The 19,336-nt window shown below is 35.2% G+C and overlaps 1 protein-coding gene across 1 annotated transcript in view; it reads left to right on the forward strand.

Annotated features, from left to right (window-relative positions):
• LRP1B (LDL receptor related protein 1B) overlaps positions 1 to 19,336 on the forward strand; it is a 2,279,180-nt gene that overhangs the window by 2,212,445 nt on the left and 47,399 nt on the right. Inside the window, 3 exon segments of the mRNA XM_043994810.1 lie at positions 7,674 to 7,848; positions 15,284 to 15,388; positions 16,343 to 16,456. Coding sequence (XP_043850745.1) covers positions 7,674 to 7,848; positions 15,284 to 15,388; positions 16,343 to 16,456 — 394 coding nt within the window.

Below are 19,336 nucleotides of genomic sequence, written 5' to 3' on the forward strand. Positions count from 1 at the left end.
CCTTTCCCAAAGAAAATATCTCATGGGCCCCATCATAAAAGAATAGATTGAATACTTGTTTCCCTCTTTTGGAAAGGGTTATGGTTCGCCATATATGCAGCTCAAATTTAGTTTCAGATAAAGAGTCTTTTTAAAGTTGCTCCTTTCTCCCATGGTCTGTCTTAGCCTCTAACCTCTCAGAATATCTCTGGAGAAGGAGGAAACACTCTGCCTCACCTTCTGAGAAGGTTTCTGTTCTAGACATGGTGATTCTAAATCCAGTTTCCCTCTTTTTCCTCAGAAGGTGGCATCTCTTCTACTTGAGCAGAACGCCCCCCCACACTTCCAGGGGTTCAACCGAATGCCCCAATATCTTCCCAGTTTCATCTCTAGTCCCCACAAACCACTGTTGGTAAATGAAAAATAGGAAAAGTGCTACAGGACAAGAGGAGGGCCAATATTTTCCACATTTTTAAAAAAGATAAATGAATAAAATAGGTTAACCATGGGGCTATGAGTTTGACTTGGATTCTTTGTAAAATTCATAATGTATTAAGGGAGGATCAGTGACATCTAAAAAAGCAAATGTTCATCATGATGAAAAACCATGGTTTCATCAAGAACTATCATGCCATAGTAACATCATTTCCTTTTCATGACAGGGTTAGTAGACTCAGTAGTTCAAGGGAATGTTATAGAGATAAATTACCTAAAGTTTAGCAATATATTTAATAAAATCTGTCACAAAAGCCTTTTAGGCAAAATAGAGGTAGGCTAGTTGGCCATATCCTTCAGAACTGGTAAGATGGAAGAACCAAAAGAGTCATCATTAATGGTTTGATGTCCACTTGGAATAATGTTTCTATTAGAGTGCCCCAGACAGCTATCCTTTCCTTTGCAATACTTACATTTTTTTTTAACCAATGATTTGGATAATGGCGTAGATGGCATTGTAGATAATATGATTATTAAATTTTCACATGACACAAAACTAGAAGGGATAGCTACTATGTTTTATGATAGGACAAGGATCCAAAATATCTTATGTTTGAATGTTGGACCAAATATAATATGATCATTTTTAAAAATATAAAAAATCATATTTCATTGGGAAAAAATCAACTTCATAACTATATGATAGGCAGGAAATCACTGGATAGAAGTTTGCATGAAGAAAAAGATGAAGAGATTTTAAAAGTAGGCCACAGATTCAATATGTATCAGTAGTATAATATGGCAAACAAGGAAAAACAAACAAAAAATCTAATGTGCTCTTAAACTGCATTAAGAGAAGTGGAGGGTCCAGGAAGAAGGAAGTAAAGTCTCACTATAAAGTTCCCTGGTAGAATCACCAATGTTATAAACACCATATATTAAGAAGCACAATGATAAGCTAGAGTTTCCCTCTGGAAACCAGAGCAACTGGGTTGGCTAAGGAATTCATGATTATGGCATGCAGGGGCATAAGATGAAGGAATTGGGTATATTTGGCCTAGAGATAGAGGAAAAAAAGAAGTTTGTGAGGGAATGGCAGAGGGGAATGGGGGGGGGCATAATCTAGATGTTTTCAAGTGTTTAAAGGGCTATCATGTAGGTTTAGAATTGTTTTTGGTGGCTCCAGAGGGTGGGACTCATAGAAATAGAATAAAGTTATATCAAAGAAGATTTGATTTAATGTAGGTAAAAATTACAAGGCAGTTAGAGTTATATAAGTTGAGAAGGCTACCTTGTGAGGTAGAGAAGTTCTTCTCATTGGAAGCAAAGGATGGTTTTATTACTTATTAGAGATACTGTAGAGAGAATTCTTAGCTAGTTTCATGTTGGACTAGAAATCTTCAGAGGTCTTTTCTGACCCTGAGATTCTAATAGGGGTAGGAGGATGAGTGGAGAGAATAGCACATTCTCGTATTACTTCACAGTGTGAAAGTAGATGGAAGGGGGGGAGGAAAATCCCTATTTTATTTTCTCCCTCATTAAAAAATTTATAATTTGGGGGGCAGCTAGGTGGCACAGTGGATAAAGCACTTGCCCCGAATTCAGGAGGACCTGAGTTCAAATCCGGTCTCAGAAACTTAACTCATCCTAGCTGTGTGACTCTGGGCAAGTCACTTAACCTTCATTGCCCCGCCCCCCAAAATTATAATTTTTGTTCAAACTACCTATGTAAAATTCATATAGATTGTATATTTACCTCTAATACCTGTTACACCATATATCATGTTTATTTCTAGTGAATCTATATAGAGTTTATCTTATATGTACCTTATCAGTCGTATATCATTTCTTCCTACTTGCTACATAGGTAATATGCTTGTTCAAAAAAAAAATCAAATGGCAGATATTATTACCCCTACTATTTCTATATAACATCTTTATAAGCATTTACATGTACATACAACCAATATGCTTCATTTTCATTTCATTAGTTTGACATGGTATAGGATAAAGAGTATTGATTGTAGGAACAGAGGACCTGGATTCAAATCACATCGCTGATGCTTACTAGCTATATGGCCTCATCTACAGAATGAGAGAGTTGGGCTAGTTGGCCTCCAAGGTCTTTTTCAACTATAAGTCATCAATGGCATCTTGGTAATTTAATTTGCCTCTCTTCTCCTTAGTTTCTTCAATTATAAAATAAGGGGGTTGGATAAGATAATGCATATTGGTAAGATAACTAAGAAGTTGGGACAAGGATTACTTCCTAAGTCCAAATGCAACTTTAGATACTTACAAGATGTGTGACTCTGGTCAAGTCAACCTCAGTCTGCCTCAGATTCCTTGAAAATATAATAGGGATAAAAATAGCACTTCTCTCCCAGGGTTGCAGTTTCCTGGCATATAATAGGCACTATATAAATGCTGACTCTCCTCCCCTGAAAGATGGGCCAGACAATGGCTGGACAAAAGTTGAAGACATCCCAGGGAGTGTAGAAATGAGTGGCTGTGATTTCCCTTCCAACTTTTGGTCTAGGATCCTATGAAAAAACATTTATTTTCATTTATTTTTGCAACTCTGTTATTAATTCACTGTTTACAATATAAAGAGCTTACTTACTATAGACACCCAATTAGGCAGAGACAGACCAAGTGACTTGTTTATCCATTTCCATCCCAACCTGGTCTCCGGACTCTTAGCCAGGCCATCACACTGGGCCATCTAACAGCACAATGGGCTAATTAATGATCATAAAGATGGCTTTGAATGATAAAAAAAAAGGTTAACTAAGACTGCAGAATATATTTTAGAAATACCAGAACTTAAAGGGAATTTTGGTGATGAAAGGGTAAGTTTTAGTTCTCTATAGAAAATTCTCTTGTTTAGAACAACTCATGCCCTGTTGATACACAATTAATGAGGTATGACTATAGTAAGCTTTTCTGTCCATTTTAAAGATGTGTGTCAAAACTGTCTAGCTCTTTTGCATACAGATGCATATATTATGAAGCAATAAAATAAGTCACCATAATGTTACTCAGTTTCAAGATTTTATAACTAGTAAACAAAAGTCTTCCTGCTAAGCTGGAAAGGACTAATAAGAACACTCTCTTTTATTAGATAGCTAGCTCAAGAGCTACTTAGATTCTGAATAAGAGTAAGTGGTAATTACCTGAGAGTACATAGAAACAAGATCGAGAAAAAACAGAATATATTTTCCCACGTTTACATATCTATTTGTAATTCCAAATGGATAGGGAAGAGTTAGCTGAGAGGCAAAAGAGGGAGAAAATATGATGACATTCCTATTACTTATTAAGCATAGCAGTCACGATTTTGAGATAATTGCCAAGAGCTTGCAGTTTGGTTGAATTTCCTAATTTAGCCAAATACAATATTAATGTGCTCTGTAAACTCTCTCATAAATAGACCCGCGGAATGAATGTATCAGAGTTAACCCTAAAATAATGCAGTAAATTTGGAGGAATTATTTTACTTTGCAACTTACAACTCTCCAATGTTTATGTGGTATCTTGCATCTACTGAAAAGAAAGGTCTCGCTCCAAGTAAGCTCTCTTTTCTTTATTAAAACACCAATGCTCACAAGTCTTAGTCGATTGGAATTAAAGTCAATAGGAGAGCCTCTGAGGGAAAAAAAAAATGAAGCAATTAAATGTGCATACAAAGGCTATTTCTCAGGAACCCTCACAGGGGTATATAAAACAATTCAGTCAAATATATAACTATTGGCAGCTTTCAGAATTGCTTTTTGTCTTGAGCCTAACAGGCAAACAGCAGCAAAGACATGAGCTTTCCATAGAAATACCTTGGGAAGCATCTTTGCCAAGGCTCAAGCCTCTGGTGACTTTCTCAAGGCAGCTGTACTTTAGAAGGAACAAGCAACACTGAGCCTCAGCATTGAGAAAAATGAAATAGTATTCCATGGAAGCTCTGCCGAAGAAGGAGTTCCAAGCCTGCAAAGATTTCTGCTCTGTCAAAAGCAAACATGGCACAACTTAACAATGTGCAATTTGGGGTAGTTTTATTAGAATATAAACACCAATTTCTGTATATTTCACATTTTTCCTGTAACATTTTTTCTTTATATTCTGTGCCATGACTCTAAGCAAACATATTTAATGATGAGAGGTTATATCATCAAAGAACAAAGGAAACAATTAAAAAGTGGAGAATTAATTATTCAAAAAAGTATCCATGTTATTTGACCTACTGGTAAGCATATACCCCAAACAGGTCAAAAAATAGAAAGGAAGATTCCATATACACAGACATTTGTAGCTGTACTTTTTATAATATCAAAGAGTCAGAGAAAAAGTAGATGCCCATTGGAGGCATAGCTAAACACATTGTTGTACATAAATGTAATGGGATATTACTATACTATAAGAATTGTTGGATAAGAAGAATATAGAGAATCATGGGAAGACATATATAAATTGATACAAAATAGAGTAAGTAGAATCAAGGAATCAATATACACAGTAAGCAGAACAACATAAATGGAAAGAACAACAAAAACAAACCAAACAGAATTAAATGCTAAGTAACTATATTGACTATGCTTGACCCTGAAGAAAAGATATGGTAATGTATCTCCCTACTTTCTTTACAAAAGTGGGAGATTATGGTTGTGAAATTTTGCTCATACTTTTAGACTAGATGGAGTGTTATTTAGTTTTGCTAAACTCCTTTTTCCTCTCCTTTTTATTCTGTTAGAAAGGATGGCTCTCTGCATAGGGAAAGGGGAAAGGATATATTTGGAAATTTAAAATAATATTAAAAAATCCAAAAGGTATCAATAAAAAATTTAAATTTAAAAAATTAAGGATTCTATTTGGAACACAAGTTCATTTTAAGAAGATTGACAATAAAGTTGGGAGAGGGGGGAAAACAAAAACCAAAAACTTTCCATGGGACTTATGAGTAATTTTAGAAGAATGGAAGGTGGTTTGAAAGGGAATACATTTTTATATCTATGCTATACAGAATCTTAAAAGAGTAAAAGTGTTACCTTAAAAGTCACTCTTTTAATAATAATATGTTAGTCCAGGTAATCTAGAAAATGGCCTGTGAGTGGCAAATAACTGGTCGGTTGGATAATGCAATCAAATAACTGGTTTGATTGATTTTATGTGTGTGTGTGTGTGTGTGTGTGTGTGTGTAGCAGTTATCTGAAATAATTGCCAAGTTCATCAAAATAGTAAGAATATATCAATTAGTCCTTTGTATTCAACACTGCCTGAATTAGGCCATTTTGTAGATGATTTAATGAGTAGAATTCTGGACTTAAAGAAAGACAACCCTGGGTTCAAATCTCACCTCTGACAAACATTAACTTTGTAAACCATTAGCTAGCTAGAGGCTTACCTTCTGCATCCTCAATTTCTTCATCTGTATTACCTACCTTAGAGGGTTGCTGTGAGGCTTTAATGAGATAATGTATGCGAAATGTTTTGCAAACTTCAAAAAACTACATAAATGTCAGCTATTATCATTAAATGTTTTTATACTAATGTACCATTAGACTAAATGGTTCCTGAGGCAATATGTCACCTTCCTTTCAGGCCCTTATTTTGGGGGCTCTTTAGAATATCTCTGTAGCTATTCATTAGTCCAAGAAAGTTTCCATTGTGAATGCTAAAACTGAGATAAGTATTAGATTCTTCAAGACTGCAATCACTAAGGTGCAAATCAAAGGATCCTTGACTTTTTCTTCTCTTAGAATTATAACCCTTACAACTTCTTAGCTACCAAACTATTATTTAAAGAAAGCTAAAATCAAAAATACTAGGCTTGTGCATGGAATATCAAAGGGAAAGGTGGCATTGATGTTTTCTGGTCCTCTTACAACTTTAACACTATGATTCTGTAAAACATTAAAAAAAATAAATGTAAATAGAAAGTGAAACTAGCAATAAATCAGTTTTTCTTTCGGATTATGACAGACTGGACAAGAAAACATTAAATGGGAGAATTATGAATGAGATTTTAATTGTCTTCAGGTGAATATACCACTGCAGTAGTTACAAAACAGGTACTGTGATGATTAAAATATGAGAGACATAGTTCCTAGGTAATTTAATGATTTTATTAATAGGCGTCAGGTTATTAATAAAAGGATGGTCATTGGTGGTCTCTCTAAGATGAAAGACCCATAATGGTGCCGGTATCACAGTTTATATACCCTTCTCACTAAAGGAGTTCCATCACATAACAATCAAATCTAATTGATTTACATGATTTGGAGGTGTGTTATATTAAAATGAAGTCTGGGGATTAGGTCACTCAAATCTTGGCAAAAAGAAGATATCAGAGAAAAAATGCAGACCCTCCCCCAGCTGATGGGTACACAATGATTTTCATCTAGGTGTGGTTTGGCAAGGCTAAATCTCATCAGTATGTCTCCACCCAAAAATTCTTATAACCTTGAGTTGGGCTTGACCCAAATGAAACCTACTTTTCAGGAGAATTAGACCTTGGAGTGCATTGGGGGTGGGAAGGATTAAGAAAGAAGGGGAAGGGGTGGCTAGGTGGTACAGTGAATAAAGCACCAGCCCTGGATTCAAGAGCACCTGAGTTCAAATCTAGCCTCAGACACTTGACACTTACTAGCTGTGTGACCCTGGGCAAGTCACTTAACCCCTATTGCCGAGGGGGGAAAAAAAGAATCACTGGGTATCCCCCAAGATAATTATTTCTCACTATAGTGATCCAACTTTTAAAATTATTTTTTTCTTGATGTATTTTTTAAAAATAGCTAAAAGGAAATTATAACTTCTGAGCACAAAGTTTGGCAAAAACTTAATTCACTACTCACTATTGCAACTAATTATTTCAGATTTATATCTGACTGTGTCCAGTTTCCCAAATTACTTTGGAACATACTACTAACTACCAATTTTGATTAGTCCATATTTAACAGGATCTTGTCATCTTTTGGTTGATCCATATTGGTGAATTGGTATTCTTTTTTGAAATCACAGAGGAGGAAATACCATGCAATGGACATTCATGTGCCTGTCTCTAGATAGGACAATGCCTAATTCATCTAAGACAGGGAACTACAAATCCCCAAACTAAAGAACTCTAGTTATACACAATATTATAATTCTTTCAGTAAACAAGTCTATTATCAAGGAGTACTATAGAATAAAATGGTACCATTTGAATGGTACCAGTTTTTGAATAAAACATCCCTTAAAATATTTTACCTTTTATGCTCTGTTCTTTTTAGATGTATGCCATCATTACTGTGTGAATTCTGAGTCATGCACCATTGCAGATGATGGAAACGTAGAATGTGTCTGTCCAACTCGCTATGAAGGAACAAAATGTGAAGTTGACAAGTGCCTAAGATGCCATGGGGGCCACTGCATCATAAACAAGGACAGTGAAGATATAACATGCAAGTAAGTTCACACACACAGATCATTTCAGTGGAGGTAGTTGCATTCAAAATTGTGTAGCCATTAATAAGCAATAAAAATGTAGAATAAATCTTCATATCTCTATAAAATGATTGTGGATGAGTAAGCTTCCAGATAGAAAGCCATTTATTGTTTTATTTATTTTTGAATGGTTAGTCACAAAGTCAAAGTGCACATTTTTTCAAAAGATAATTACCCCTCACATAAAGGAAATTGTAAGAACATTTATCACATGAGAACATTTACTACATGGGATATTTCTGAGGACAGTCTCTAAAAGATGTGGAATTATGACATTATGAAAAGTTGATATAGAATATTACTATATTTTTAAAAGTTGCACTAGTTTCTGGGTTAATGGTGTGGGTTTTGCAATTTGTTAAAAATAATATATCACCTTTGCAGTGGAAAGAGGGCTAAACTTGGAGTGACAGGATCTCAGTTTGAATCTTGGCTCTGCCATTTACTACCTCTATGACATGGGACAATTGACTTAACTTATCTGGACTTCCATATCTCTAGTCTCCCATCTGTAAAATTAGGTGGTTGGTGTAGATGACCTTTATTTCTTTTTCTACCTCTAGATCTAGATTTATCTGGGAAATACTGTGTTAAAAAATATCATCAGGTCAGAAATTATAGAATTAAAAAGGGACTTAAAAATTGTTTGGCTCAACCCATTCATTTTAAAGATGTTGAAACTGAGGCCCAGCGATGTTAAGGGGCCTTGCTGAAGAAATATGACTATTAAGTAGCATAACTAAAGAAGCTATAAAATAGGCATCTTAACCTTTTGTTTTGATGGAAAAAAATTGTCAGTATGTTGGATATTATCATTTCAGTAGATTTAAGCTAAAGGAAGACTATTTTCTGGAAAGCTTGACCAAAAAAATAAACAAAAACAAAAACCAAAAACCAACACACAAAACAAAACACCACTAGGCTTTTATTTTTGTTGGATGTGATTTTGGCCTTTGGCTTAAATAGTGAAGTAGATAAATGCTTCCACCACTATAGGAAAGCTAAAGGGTAATGTTATTCATTTGCTAACATAAAACAAGTTTATAACACTGAGGTTAGAGATCAAATGTCACCGGAGACTTCCTCTGAAAGGATTTTAAAAGAAAGACTTTTAAAAGGGCTAGGCTCTATCAGTTGCCTTGGTTTTGAGTATAATAAATAAAAATATGTGATGGAAGAACATGTGATAAAGTTTTCATGCCACAATTTAAAGTGCCTGCACTGAGATTGTGTCAACACTGAGTTATGCAGGTCTCCTCAAACAAGTACTAATAAAACTTTATTACAGTCAAGCCCAACATGTTTTATTCTGATTTTTCTGTTTTATTCACTCTCATTTTTGCTTTCACAATGCACATGCCTGCTGTTATTGTTGTAGATGACATTTTGTGACATTCATAAATTCCACATATGTGTCTGTGTGTCTATGTGTATATGTCATACATATATAGACACACATATATGTATATTTGTAAATATGTGTGTGATTATGTGTATATATACATATATAAAACAAATAACATATAACCAATATACTTATATATATATATATTCTTTTAAAAACACAGTATTATTTTAAATTAAGGATTGAAAGTGATAGTTCATTTAGAAAGCTAGAATTTTAGTAAATACATAAGCAGAAAAACTCTTTTGTTAGATTCTTTTTTTTTTCCTTTTTAGTGAGGCAATTGGGGTTAAATGACTTGCCCAGAGTCACACAGCTAGTAAGTGTTAAATGTCTGAGGCCAGATTTGAAGTCAGGTACTCCTGACCCCAGGGCCAGCACTCTATCCACTGCGCCGCCTAGCTGCCCCTTGTTTGATTCTTAAAGCAAATAGGCTAATGAAGCTCATTCACCAGCTTCTGCAGGTCTTTGTAGTAAAATTTAAAACGCATTCCAGAACTGGATGGAAAAGATACAAAATGCAACATGGTCCCTTGTGTGTTCCCATTCGGTCAGCCTCCGGGGCTTTGAAAGAAAGAATATTCCCTCAGGTACCTTCCAAGGGACTATGTTTCCAACCCTGCAGTATGAGGGAGGAGGGTAGGAATCAAAATGTGAAATGAAAGGAAATAAAGAAAAAGGAAGGAAGGAAGGAAGGAAGGAAGGAAGGAAGGAAGGAAGGAAGGAAGGAAGGAAGGAAGGAAGGAAGGAAGGAAGGAAGGAAGGAAGGAAGGAAGGAAGGAAGGAAGGAAGGAAGGAAGGAAGGAAGGAAGGAAGGAAGGAAGGAAGGGAGGGAGGGAGGGAGGGAGGAAGGGAGGGAGGGAGGGAGGGAGGGAGGGAGGGAGGGAGGAAGGAACAAGGAAGGAAGGAAGGAAGGAAGGAAGGAAGGAAGGAAGGAAGGAAGGAAGGAAGGAAGGAAGGAAGGAAGGAAGGAAGGAAGGAAGGATATATTCTCCTCCTATAGAAAGAGAGGGATCCTGAAAAAATATCATTTCTGAATTCTATTCAGACTAGAGAGAGATCCTGGTTCACAAGGAATCCATCCCAGAATTGACCCCATTTCCTCTTCTCCCTACCACTTATGACCCAGACAGTGCTGAGAAAACCATTTTCTTCTTTTTGAAATTTAGATGGACTTGATAAAAAAAACCATAGCAAAAAAAATTTAGTCATAAGATATATATAATTCTAAATGTTTTAACACATTTTGGGATTCAATATTTTAAAAGTATTAAATAGCAAACAATAATTAATAAATAATAGCCCCCTTGAAATATGGGTACCAAAATCAGTTCATTCAGAAATATTCTGGAGAATAACTGAATGTGGCAGTACCAAAAGAAAATAAATAAATCATTGTTTTGGTATTCTAGAAATATGTTAGCCAAAATTAGTTTTCTATAGTGCCTTTCATCTTGTAATCAAAGAGTCATTCACAAAGTCAGGATATAATCCCTGTTTCAAAGATAACAATCAGAGACTACAAGACTTAAAACAAAATTACAACTTAACAAAAACATCCCACATAACTTATCCAAGCTTGTTTAAGCTATCATATAGAGTTGTTATTAGATATGGGAAATTAGGCTTTGTAACTCCCAGGCTCATGCTATGTCCACTAAGGCAGATTCTCTGCTGAACATCATAAATGTAATCATTGTAGCAGAACTCCTCTCACAGTCCTGTAGAAAACTAAATAAATATTGGTGAAGGCGAAGCTGATTACAGTTTTGAATTGCAGAAATAATATCCCTATGGGAATTATTTTATTTGGGGGGGCTGCCAAATAACTTGTAATTAGCTCATGAAAAGTAATAAACCATAAATAACATGGGTATACACCTCCTAAGAGAAATATTATTATAGAAATTCCAATTTTAAAATATAAGTTGTGCTTTTCTGTGCCTGGGAATGATGTAGACATATACTTTTTAAAAAATTTCTATAATCTTCTGTCTTTTATCCAAGATTTAAATTAGGTGGCATTTGATCATCATATGACAGTTATAAAAAAGCAAGCCCTCATTTGGAATAGCCTAGAAATACAGAGAAAGAATCATATGCATACATACATATACGTATATATATATATATATATATATATATATATATATATATATATATATGATAAATGAATGTATATTTGTGTTGTGTTTGTATGTGAGAGGAGACAGAGACAGAGAGACAGAGGAAACAAAGTGCACTATGCAATACAGTGGATAGAATATGGTATCAGAAAGATTAGCATTGAATATGGTATTAGAAAGACTAGAGTTCAAATCCATCTTCAGACACTTACTTATTTGTGTGAACCTAGGCAACTGTCACAACCTCTTTCTGCCTTAGTTTCCTCATCTATAAAATGGAGATAATAGCACCTACTTGCTAGGCTGCTACTTGCTTGTTATGAAGATAAAATTAGATAATATTTGTAAATGGTTTTGCAAGTCTTTAAGCACTGCACAAAGGCTAGTTGTTGTTTAATGTAATCATTAAAAAACATGTTAGAAGGAAGAAGGAATAATAAAATAGCATTTTTATGTCAGATTCTATAATGTTGTTTCCAAGTCAGTACAAAAGGGGGGGAGGTTGGGGGGGACTAGGGTGTCCTATTCTTATTGATTTGTTCTTCTGATTTTAAAAAATTAACTTTGATTCTATAAAATTTTAGTGAGCAGCTACTATATGGTAAGAAGCAGCTAGATGGCTCAATGGATAGAGCATTCGAACCAGGAAGACCTGAGTTCACATCCAACCTCAGACACTTATAAACTGTGTGACCCTGGGTAAACAATTAATCCCTGACTTAATCCACTGGAGAATGAAATGGCCAACTACTCCAATAGCTTTACCAAAACAAAAACATGGACAGTATTGGCATGCTATAGTCCATGAGGTCAAAGAGAGTCAAACATGCCTCAACAATAACAACAGTTATGTGACCGGCCCAGGATTTCCAATACAGCATTATACAGCCTGTAGTCATAAGGGATTAAGGAAGAAAGAAGCCATAGTACTTCTTTAAGAAAAGAACTACTGGAAAGCCACCAACAAAGAAATCTGAATAAGGCCTGGTTATGTCTTTTTCCTATATAGTAAGATGATACTAAAGTATGCAGATGATCATATGCAGTTACACAAACAATTAGCCATTCATTTCATAAGCTTTTTTTTTTTTTGAGATATTTTATTTTTTCCGTTACATGTAAAGATAGTTCTCAACTTTTGTTTATACATGCTTTACAATTTCAGATTTTTCTCCCTCCCTCCCTCCCCTCCCTCCCCCCTCCCCTAGACAGCAGGTAATCTGATATAGGTTATATCTATATATATCTATACATATACATATAGATATATATATACACACATATATATACACTTAATAACATTAATCCTATTTCTGCATTAATCCTGTTACAAGAGAAAGAGTCAGAGCAGTGATGCAAAACCTCAAAATAGAAAAAAAAAACAACAGCACCCAAAACAAAAGAAATAATATGGTTCAATCAGCATCTATACTCCACAGTTCTTTCTTTCTTTTTTTTTTCTTGGATTTGGAGATCCTCTTCTATCATGAGTTCCCTGGAACTCTTCTGTACCATTGCATTGGTGAGAAGAATATAGTCCATCACAGTAGGTCAACACTCAATGTTGATGATACTGTGTACAATGTTCTTCTGGTTCTGCTCATCTCACTCATCATCAGCTCACGTAAGACCCTCCAGGTTTCTCTGAACTCTTCCTGCTCATCATTTCTTACAGCACAATAGTATTCCATTGTATTCATATACCACAACTTGTCCAGCCATTCCCCAATTGATGGGCACCCCCTCAACTTCCAATTCCTTGCTACCACGTAAAGAGCAGCTATAAATATTTTTGTACATGTGGGTCCCTTTCCCCCTTCCATGATTTCTTTGGGCAAAAGACCTAAAAGTGGGATTGCTGGGTCAAAGGGTATGCACAGCTTTATCGCCCTTTGGGCATAATTCCAAATTGCTCTCCAGAATGGTTGGATCAGCTCACAGCTCCACCAACAATGCATTAGTGTTCCAATTTTCCCACAGCCTCTCCAACATTTATTATCTTCCTTTTTTGTCATTTCATTTCATAAGCTTTTAAAGCATGGAAATAAGTTTCCATAATGAATATCTTTTCTTCCCCATTTCTGCACCTTTTATGTCTTTTGAAAGTCTCCTGCAGAGCCAAACTCCAACACTTATTTGGAACTTATAACCTATTAGAATCCAATTCATCACTGGGGGAAGGAAGAAAATTTGGAAGGAATATATACTTAGCATCTGAGAATTTTAGAATAGGACAGAAACTCAAAGGTCATCTGCTCCAACCCATGCCTGAAGCCTGAAATCCCTTAACTCTGAGTCTTTTTTACAGCCCCAAGAAATGCTTATCTATCCCCTACTAGAAGACCTCTAATGAAAAAGAACACATTGGCTGATTCTCAGCATATATTCTTCCTAATTCTCCCTCTACATCATCCCACAGAGAGCTAGGTAATATAGCACTAAACCTGGAATCAGGAACAGTTAAAATCTGTTCTCAAATACTGCTTAACTGTGTGACTTTAGACAAGTCCCTTAACTTCTGTTGGCCTGTTTCCTTATTTGTAAATTATGGATGATAATAGTACTTATCTCCCAGAGTTGTTTTGAAGAAAATATAATATCTTCAAATCTCTTTGCAAAGCTTAAGGCAATATATACATGATGGCTATTATTTTTCTCCAGCATAGAATTAGAAACAAATGTTTTTTTCAAGCTCCAGTTGTGAATCCAGGGTCAGTGATCTTTTCATTTTATTATTCCAGGATACTATTGGAAAATGTTAAAAATTCAATACCAATACGATACAATAAAATCGCCTATTGGGCTTTCCTATACTAACAGAAGATGAAATTACCATGAATTATATTTGTCACCTTCCATTTTTCCTGCCTTCTTTGGATGCTTATTTTAAGTGGTTATTAAACAGTAATCATTAGCAAGCAAAGACTAAATCCCCACAAATATTTTACATCTGCCATTTTCCCATGCATCTTTTGTATTTCTTCCAATGATACTTTTTCAAGTTACAAATTATCTCATTTAGTACTTTTGATTTTTTTTCCAGTGGTGTACTCTACTATTATAATGTAGTATAGTCTTCGATTCAACATCTAGGAATGGGCTGTGCACACAGTAGAAACCAACTAGATCTTGTTTAACTGAATTGCAGGCCTACAAAAGTGATACAACTATAGAGTAATTAGATAGATTCCATAAATCTACAAGAAAACACTTACCATTACTTTATATTAATACTACATATTACACTTGCCATAATTTGAATTTCTTCATTTTACATCAACCGAGGACGCAATAGGGTCCTCTGCTCATCACACTAAGTATATAGCCAAAGAACTAAAAGAGACAAATTGCCTAGAGGATATGATTTTTACAGTTTTCTGTAAGAATTGGAGTTTAAAACTTCTACCTGATCCTGAAAATTATTTGAAATTGATTTCTCTTTTATGGACTGAGTATCCAAAGCATCAACTTCCAAGACTTTTTGCTAGCAGTAGTTTAACTTATATCCTTCCTAGGGATGGGGCCAACCTTGACTGTAAGTAGAGAAATTTACCAATGCTGATGCCTCCCTGAAGTATAAGAATTAAACATTTTTTCCACAAATATAACTAGTATAGAATTATTCATGTTAACTAATGGGTTAAATATGAGAATTATAAAAAGAAAAAGTATTGAACTGTCATTTTTTTTCCTCTTGTTTAAAAACGTGGTGCCTCTAGCTAGCCTGTCTTACTGAAAACACTTCTCTGTCTACCCTTCTTCTACCATCCCAAGCTGAACATTTTCATCTGCAGCAGAGTTTGTGTCAGCTTTCAACTATAATGATTGAGATAACAATGGACTTCTTTTTTGTTTATCACTGCAGTTGCACTAATGGAAAGATTGCCTCCAGCTGTCAGTTATGTGATGGCTACTGTTACAATGGTGGCACATGTCAACTGGACCCTGAGACAAATATACCTGTGTGTTTGTGAGTATTTTATATTGCAAGTGTGTCACAATTGGACCTGTGTGTGCATAGCAGCTCTTGGCTGCCTGTTTCTTTTCTTAGGGATGGAGGGGAAGATACCTTATAAATTTATTCTATGAATGTATCTCAGGTTTAGAATGCTAATACAGTCCAACTTTGGTTGAAGTGTGACAGAATGTCCTCATCTATCAATTTGGTATCCTTAATGATATCATGAAGGAGAGTTCATTTAATTCTTAGCATCATGCCCATTTCAGACACTAGTAGATCTCTGAACTTGGAAATACAGGGGAAAATTGAACTAATCTCCCCTGTTGTATTCAGATACATCTCAACTCTAGAGATAATCATCTATTATGAATGCTTTGGTACTTACAGCCATTCTTTTCAAAAGAACATGAGATATCTTTTTAAATGTATAATGCTGTTTGATGTATGTATCGAATTTTAGAATGAAGCATTATATAAACCCATGCCATAAGATACCAACCCATGAAATCTCTGGCTTCTTAGGAATACATTAAACTGAGTCTGAGTTTGTGAATATACAAGGAGTGTTGCTACAGTTTCCTAAGTGCCATTAATAGTTTTCATAATATCTGGAATTCAATGGATCGTTCCCTTCCACTTCCCTACACCCCTGCCCCACCCTTTCTCAGGCAGGGCAGAAAGTTGATAATCCCAAACTAGCATCCTCTTGGCTTTTTAGACTTACTGTCAGAGATTCCTGACTGCTTGGGTAAAATGATTGGATGTCTAAGCAAGCCATGCCTGAGTTAATTCCCCATACCATTTCAAGGTAGTGGGTTATGAGGGTGGTTGAAAGAGAATTGATCATACTTGAAATGAGTTCTTGATTCACATGTTACCATCTTTGTATGCAATGATTTTAAAAACATGTTTGGCAAAAAAGGCAGAATATTTATTTAGCTGTATTTTACTGAAATTCTGCAGATGCTCTATGGGGTTTAAAAGTCAGCGCTGTGACCAGAAAGTGAACCCTTGTGATTACTACTGTCAGAATGAGGGAATTTGCACTTTAACTGCGTTTAATGAACCGAGATGCAAGTAGGTTTAACCTTCCACTTACTGCTGCACATTTTGTGACATCATTTCAGGCCACAGTTCATTGGTTCAGATCATGCACATCCACATACATTTCACAATTTGTACTTAATCTTGGGGCTCATCTGTGTAATACACACTTAACCTTTGGATAGTAGTGCCAGCAAGTGTGCTTAAATGTAGGTTGCTAGGATATCTAGAATTGCATCAAAGAGTAAAAGGGAAAAAAATAGTCAAAGTGTAGAATAACTAAACCTGCTAAAAATATCAGATTTCCCCTTGACAAATAGTGGAAATAAATAAGTTATTAAGAAATATTATTATCATTGTGTATGTTGATTTCTATCTAGTAACTATCTTTCCATTCTAACATTGATAAAGTAATTGATGTTATGTGATTTCCCTGACTTATAGATAAATCTCTAACCTAAACTTACACATCATCTTTAAAAGAAGAAATTGGAACATGATATAAAACATTAGAAAATAGTCTATATTTTTTTAAAAAATCTTTTTTCTGATTCAATTTGTGGTAGGGCAGGTTTTTTATTTTAATTTTTTTAAAACTTGTTATATTTCCTCTGAGAAATTGCAGTCACCTTTTGGAGGGAAGCTATCAATCCTCATCAAAAAAGGAAACTATCTTTCCATTGTGCAGTTAAGCTTTAGAAATATATCATGGTAGGCATTCTCATTGATTCAAAATGCCATAGTCAGCAACACTGGGCATCAAACCATTACTGAAATCTGATAGAGCACCCAATGATTGTAGCACTGGATGGCCTAGCCACTGTTCTAAACCTCAGTAGAATAAACCACTGAAACTACAACTTTAAATGTCATCTGTCTGTAATCATATACCTCATAATGTACTTTGGTCATGCTGGTATGTGCCATTACTTAATAATTATGAGGTTTGAAAGGTCATTAAAATACTCAAATATGATAAATCATAATCATAGTTCTCCTAGAAAGTATTAGAATTTGCTAGACCAACTTCATTATAAATAATTAACAGCAGCAAAAGAAAAAAAAAGGCCTTCCACCTCAAAATATTCTGTGGAATCTGTCAGCAAAATGGCTCAGTTATTATTTCATTTCCAACATTGTCTCCTGTTAAAAGAGCAGAGGAACACCCCCCCACACACATCCCCTCATAAGCTCATTGATTAAAGCTAGAAAGGACTTTGATGGCTTCTGATATGCAAGTCCAACCCTATCTTTTTATAAATGAATCCCAAAGAGATAAAATGATTTATCCAATGTCACACATATAGAAAAAGGAAAGATGAATTTGAACCTGAAACCTCTGATTCTTAATCCAGTTGCTTTCCACTCTACCATACCTGACCTTTCCCTGTTTTTTTACATCCTTGAAAAACATAATTTCATAGTACTGATAAATTCAGAGTTGACACAGGAAGAAAGGCAAAACTGAATGAAATTTTTGTCTTTAGCAGTGCATGAACTGACACCCTGTCCTTAAGGCCTGACCTTATTGACTTTCTATTGCATCTCCATCCCCGCAATTATCCTGAATACTTCCTTAGGCTCTTAGTATGTCCCTCCCCACTTCAATTGACTCAGAACTGTCCTGTATCTTACTGTCTATGAGCTATACTCTCTGGCTCTTCCAAAATATTAGCAGAACAATTGAAGTAATCCAGTAGCATGTGTTAGTGAGGCAGAGTTAGAGGTCCTCTATTCACTCCCAGCTTACATGTATATATTTTAGCAGTAGTCTTCAGAAGGCAATGTTTCTACCTTTATTTTCTGCCTCAGAAAAGTTAGTTTTGTGATGATAATTTTAGATTAGATAGAAGCAAAAGGGAATGGTAGAACAGAAGGAGATGGGACAGGTAAAGACCTTTCACACCCTGGAAACAGTCCTCTATCATACCAACACATGAGCTATCACCAGTATGTGTTTTGGTTTTGAGAGAGAAAGCATGGGAAAGACATGATGCCCAAGGGACAACACTGTCTATGTGTGTCTGTTTGTGTGTATGTGCATATGTATACACACATTTTCCCCAGCTCAAGTATTTGACCCTGCCAGTTGGCGTCCTTGTGCCATGGAGGAATGATTCTGTACTTCCAACCTAAAGAAGCATCAGGCTACTCTGAAGCCACAGATAATAGTCCCCTTTACACATTTAGTTATAAAGGCAATTGAACTGACTGCTATTTAAAAATATAGAAAATACAGATTTCAACCTTTTATATTCATATATGTAATGGCCATGCCTTTAAGGAAAAGTTTGTACATGTAGTTTTCCAGAAAGGTTTCATGGGAAGAAAGTCACTTTATAAAGACAAGACAGGGTGATTTGCTTGCTATTGTCTGTCAGTGCATTTCCCTTTGTCATAAAATGAGAAAAACTATTTGAATTGTGCTGTACTTATATACATCTGAAAGGCTATAAAGCATTCAGATATATGGAGGTGACAGGTTTTCCACACACAAGTTTTAATGGCTGTATCCTTCAATTTAAGGAATAGATTTGTTCTTTGAAATCTTTCCCTTTTGCCTCTTGATGACCATTTTCATTTATTACTGTATGAATAAAGTTCTACAAAAGGGAAAGCCTTTTAGAAAAGTTCAGAATGTGGCAGTTTTCTTTCCCTGTTTATTTGCAGAGAAATATGCCAATTACAAATGCTCATGAGGTGAATACTATAAATTATTTGAGTTTATAAATTAATATAAATTATATGTGAGCTCTTTCAAAATTATTAGGATTATTCATAGTGATAATATCATCACTAATATAAATGAGACAAATATTTAAGCTTACTTTTTTTGCATATCAGAAGCCACCTGTACTAGTCAAGCACCAGAATGTCTACTCTCATAGAGCTGCCCACAGCATATAGGGTTAA

The sequence above is a fragment of the Dromiciops gliroides genome, chromosome 3 (genome assembly GCF_019393635.1).
Source record: "Dromiciops gliroides isolate mDroGli1 chromosome 3, mDroGli1.pri, whole genome shotgun sequence".
NCBI lineage: Eukaryota > Metazoa > Chordata > Mammalia > Microbiotheria > Microbiotheriidae > Dromiciops > Dromiciops gliroides.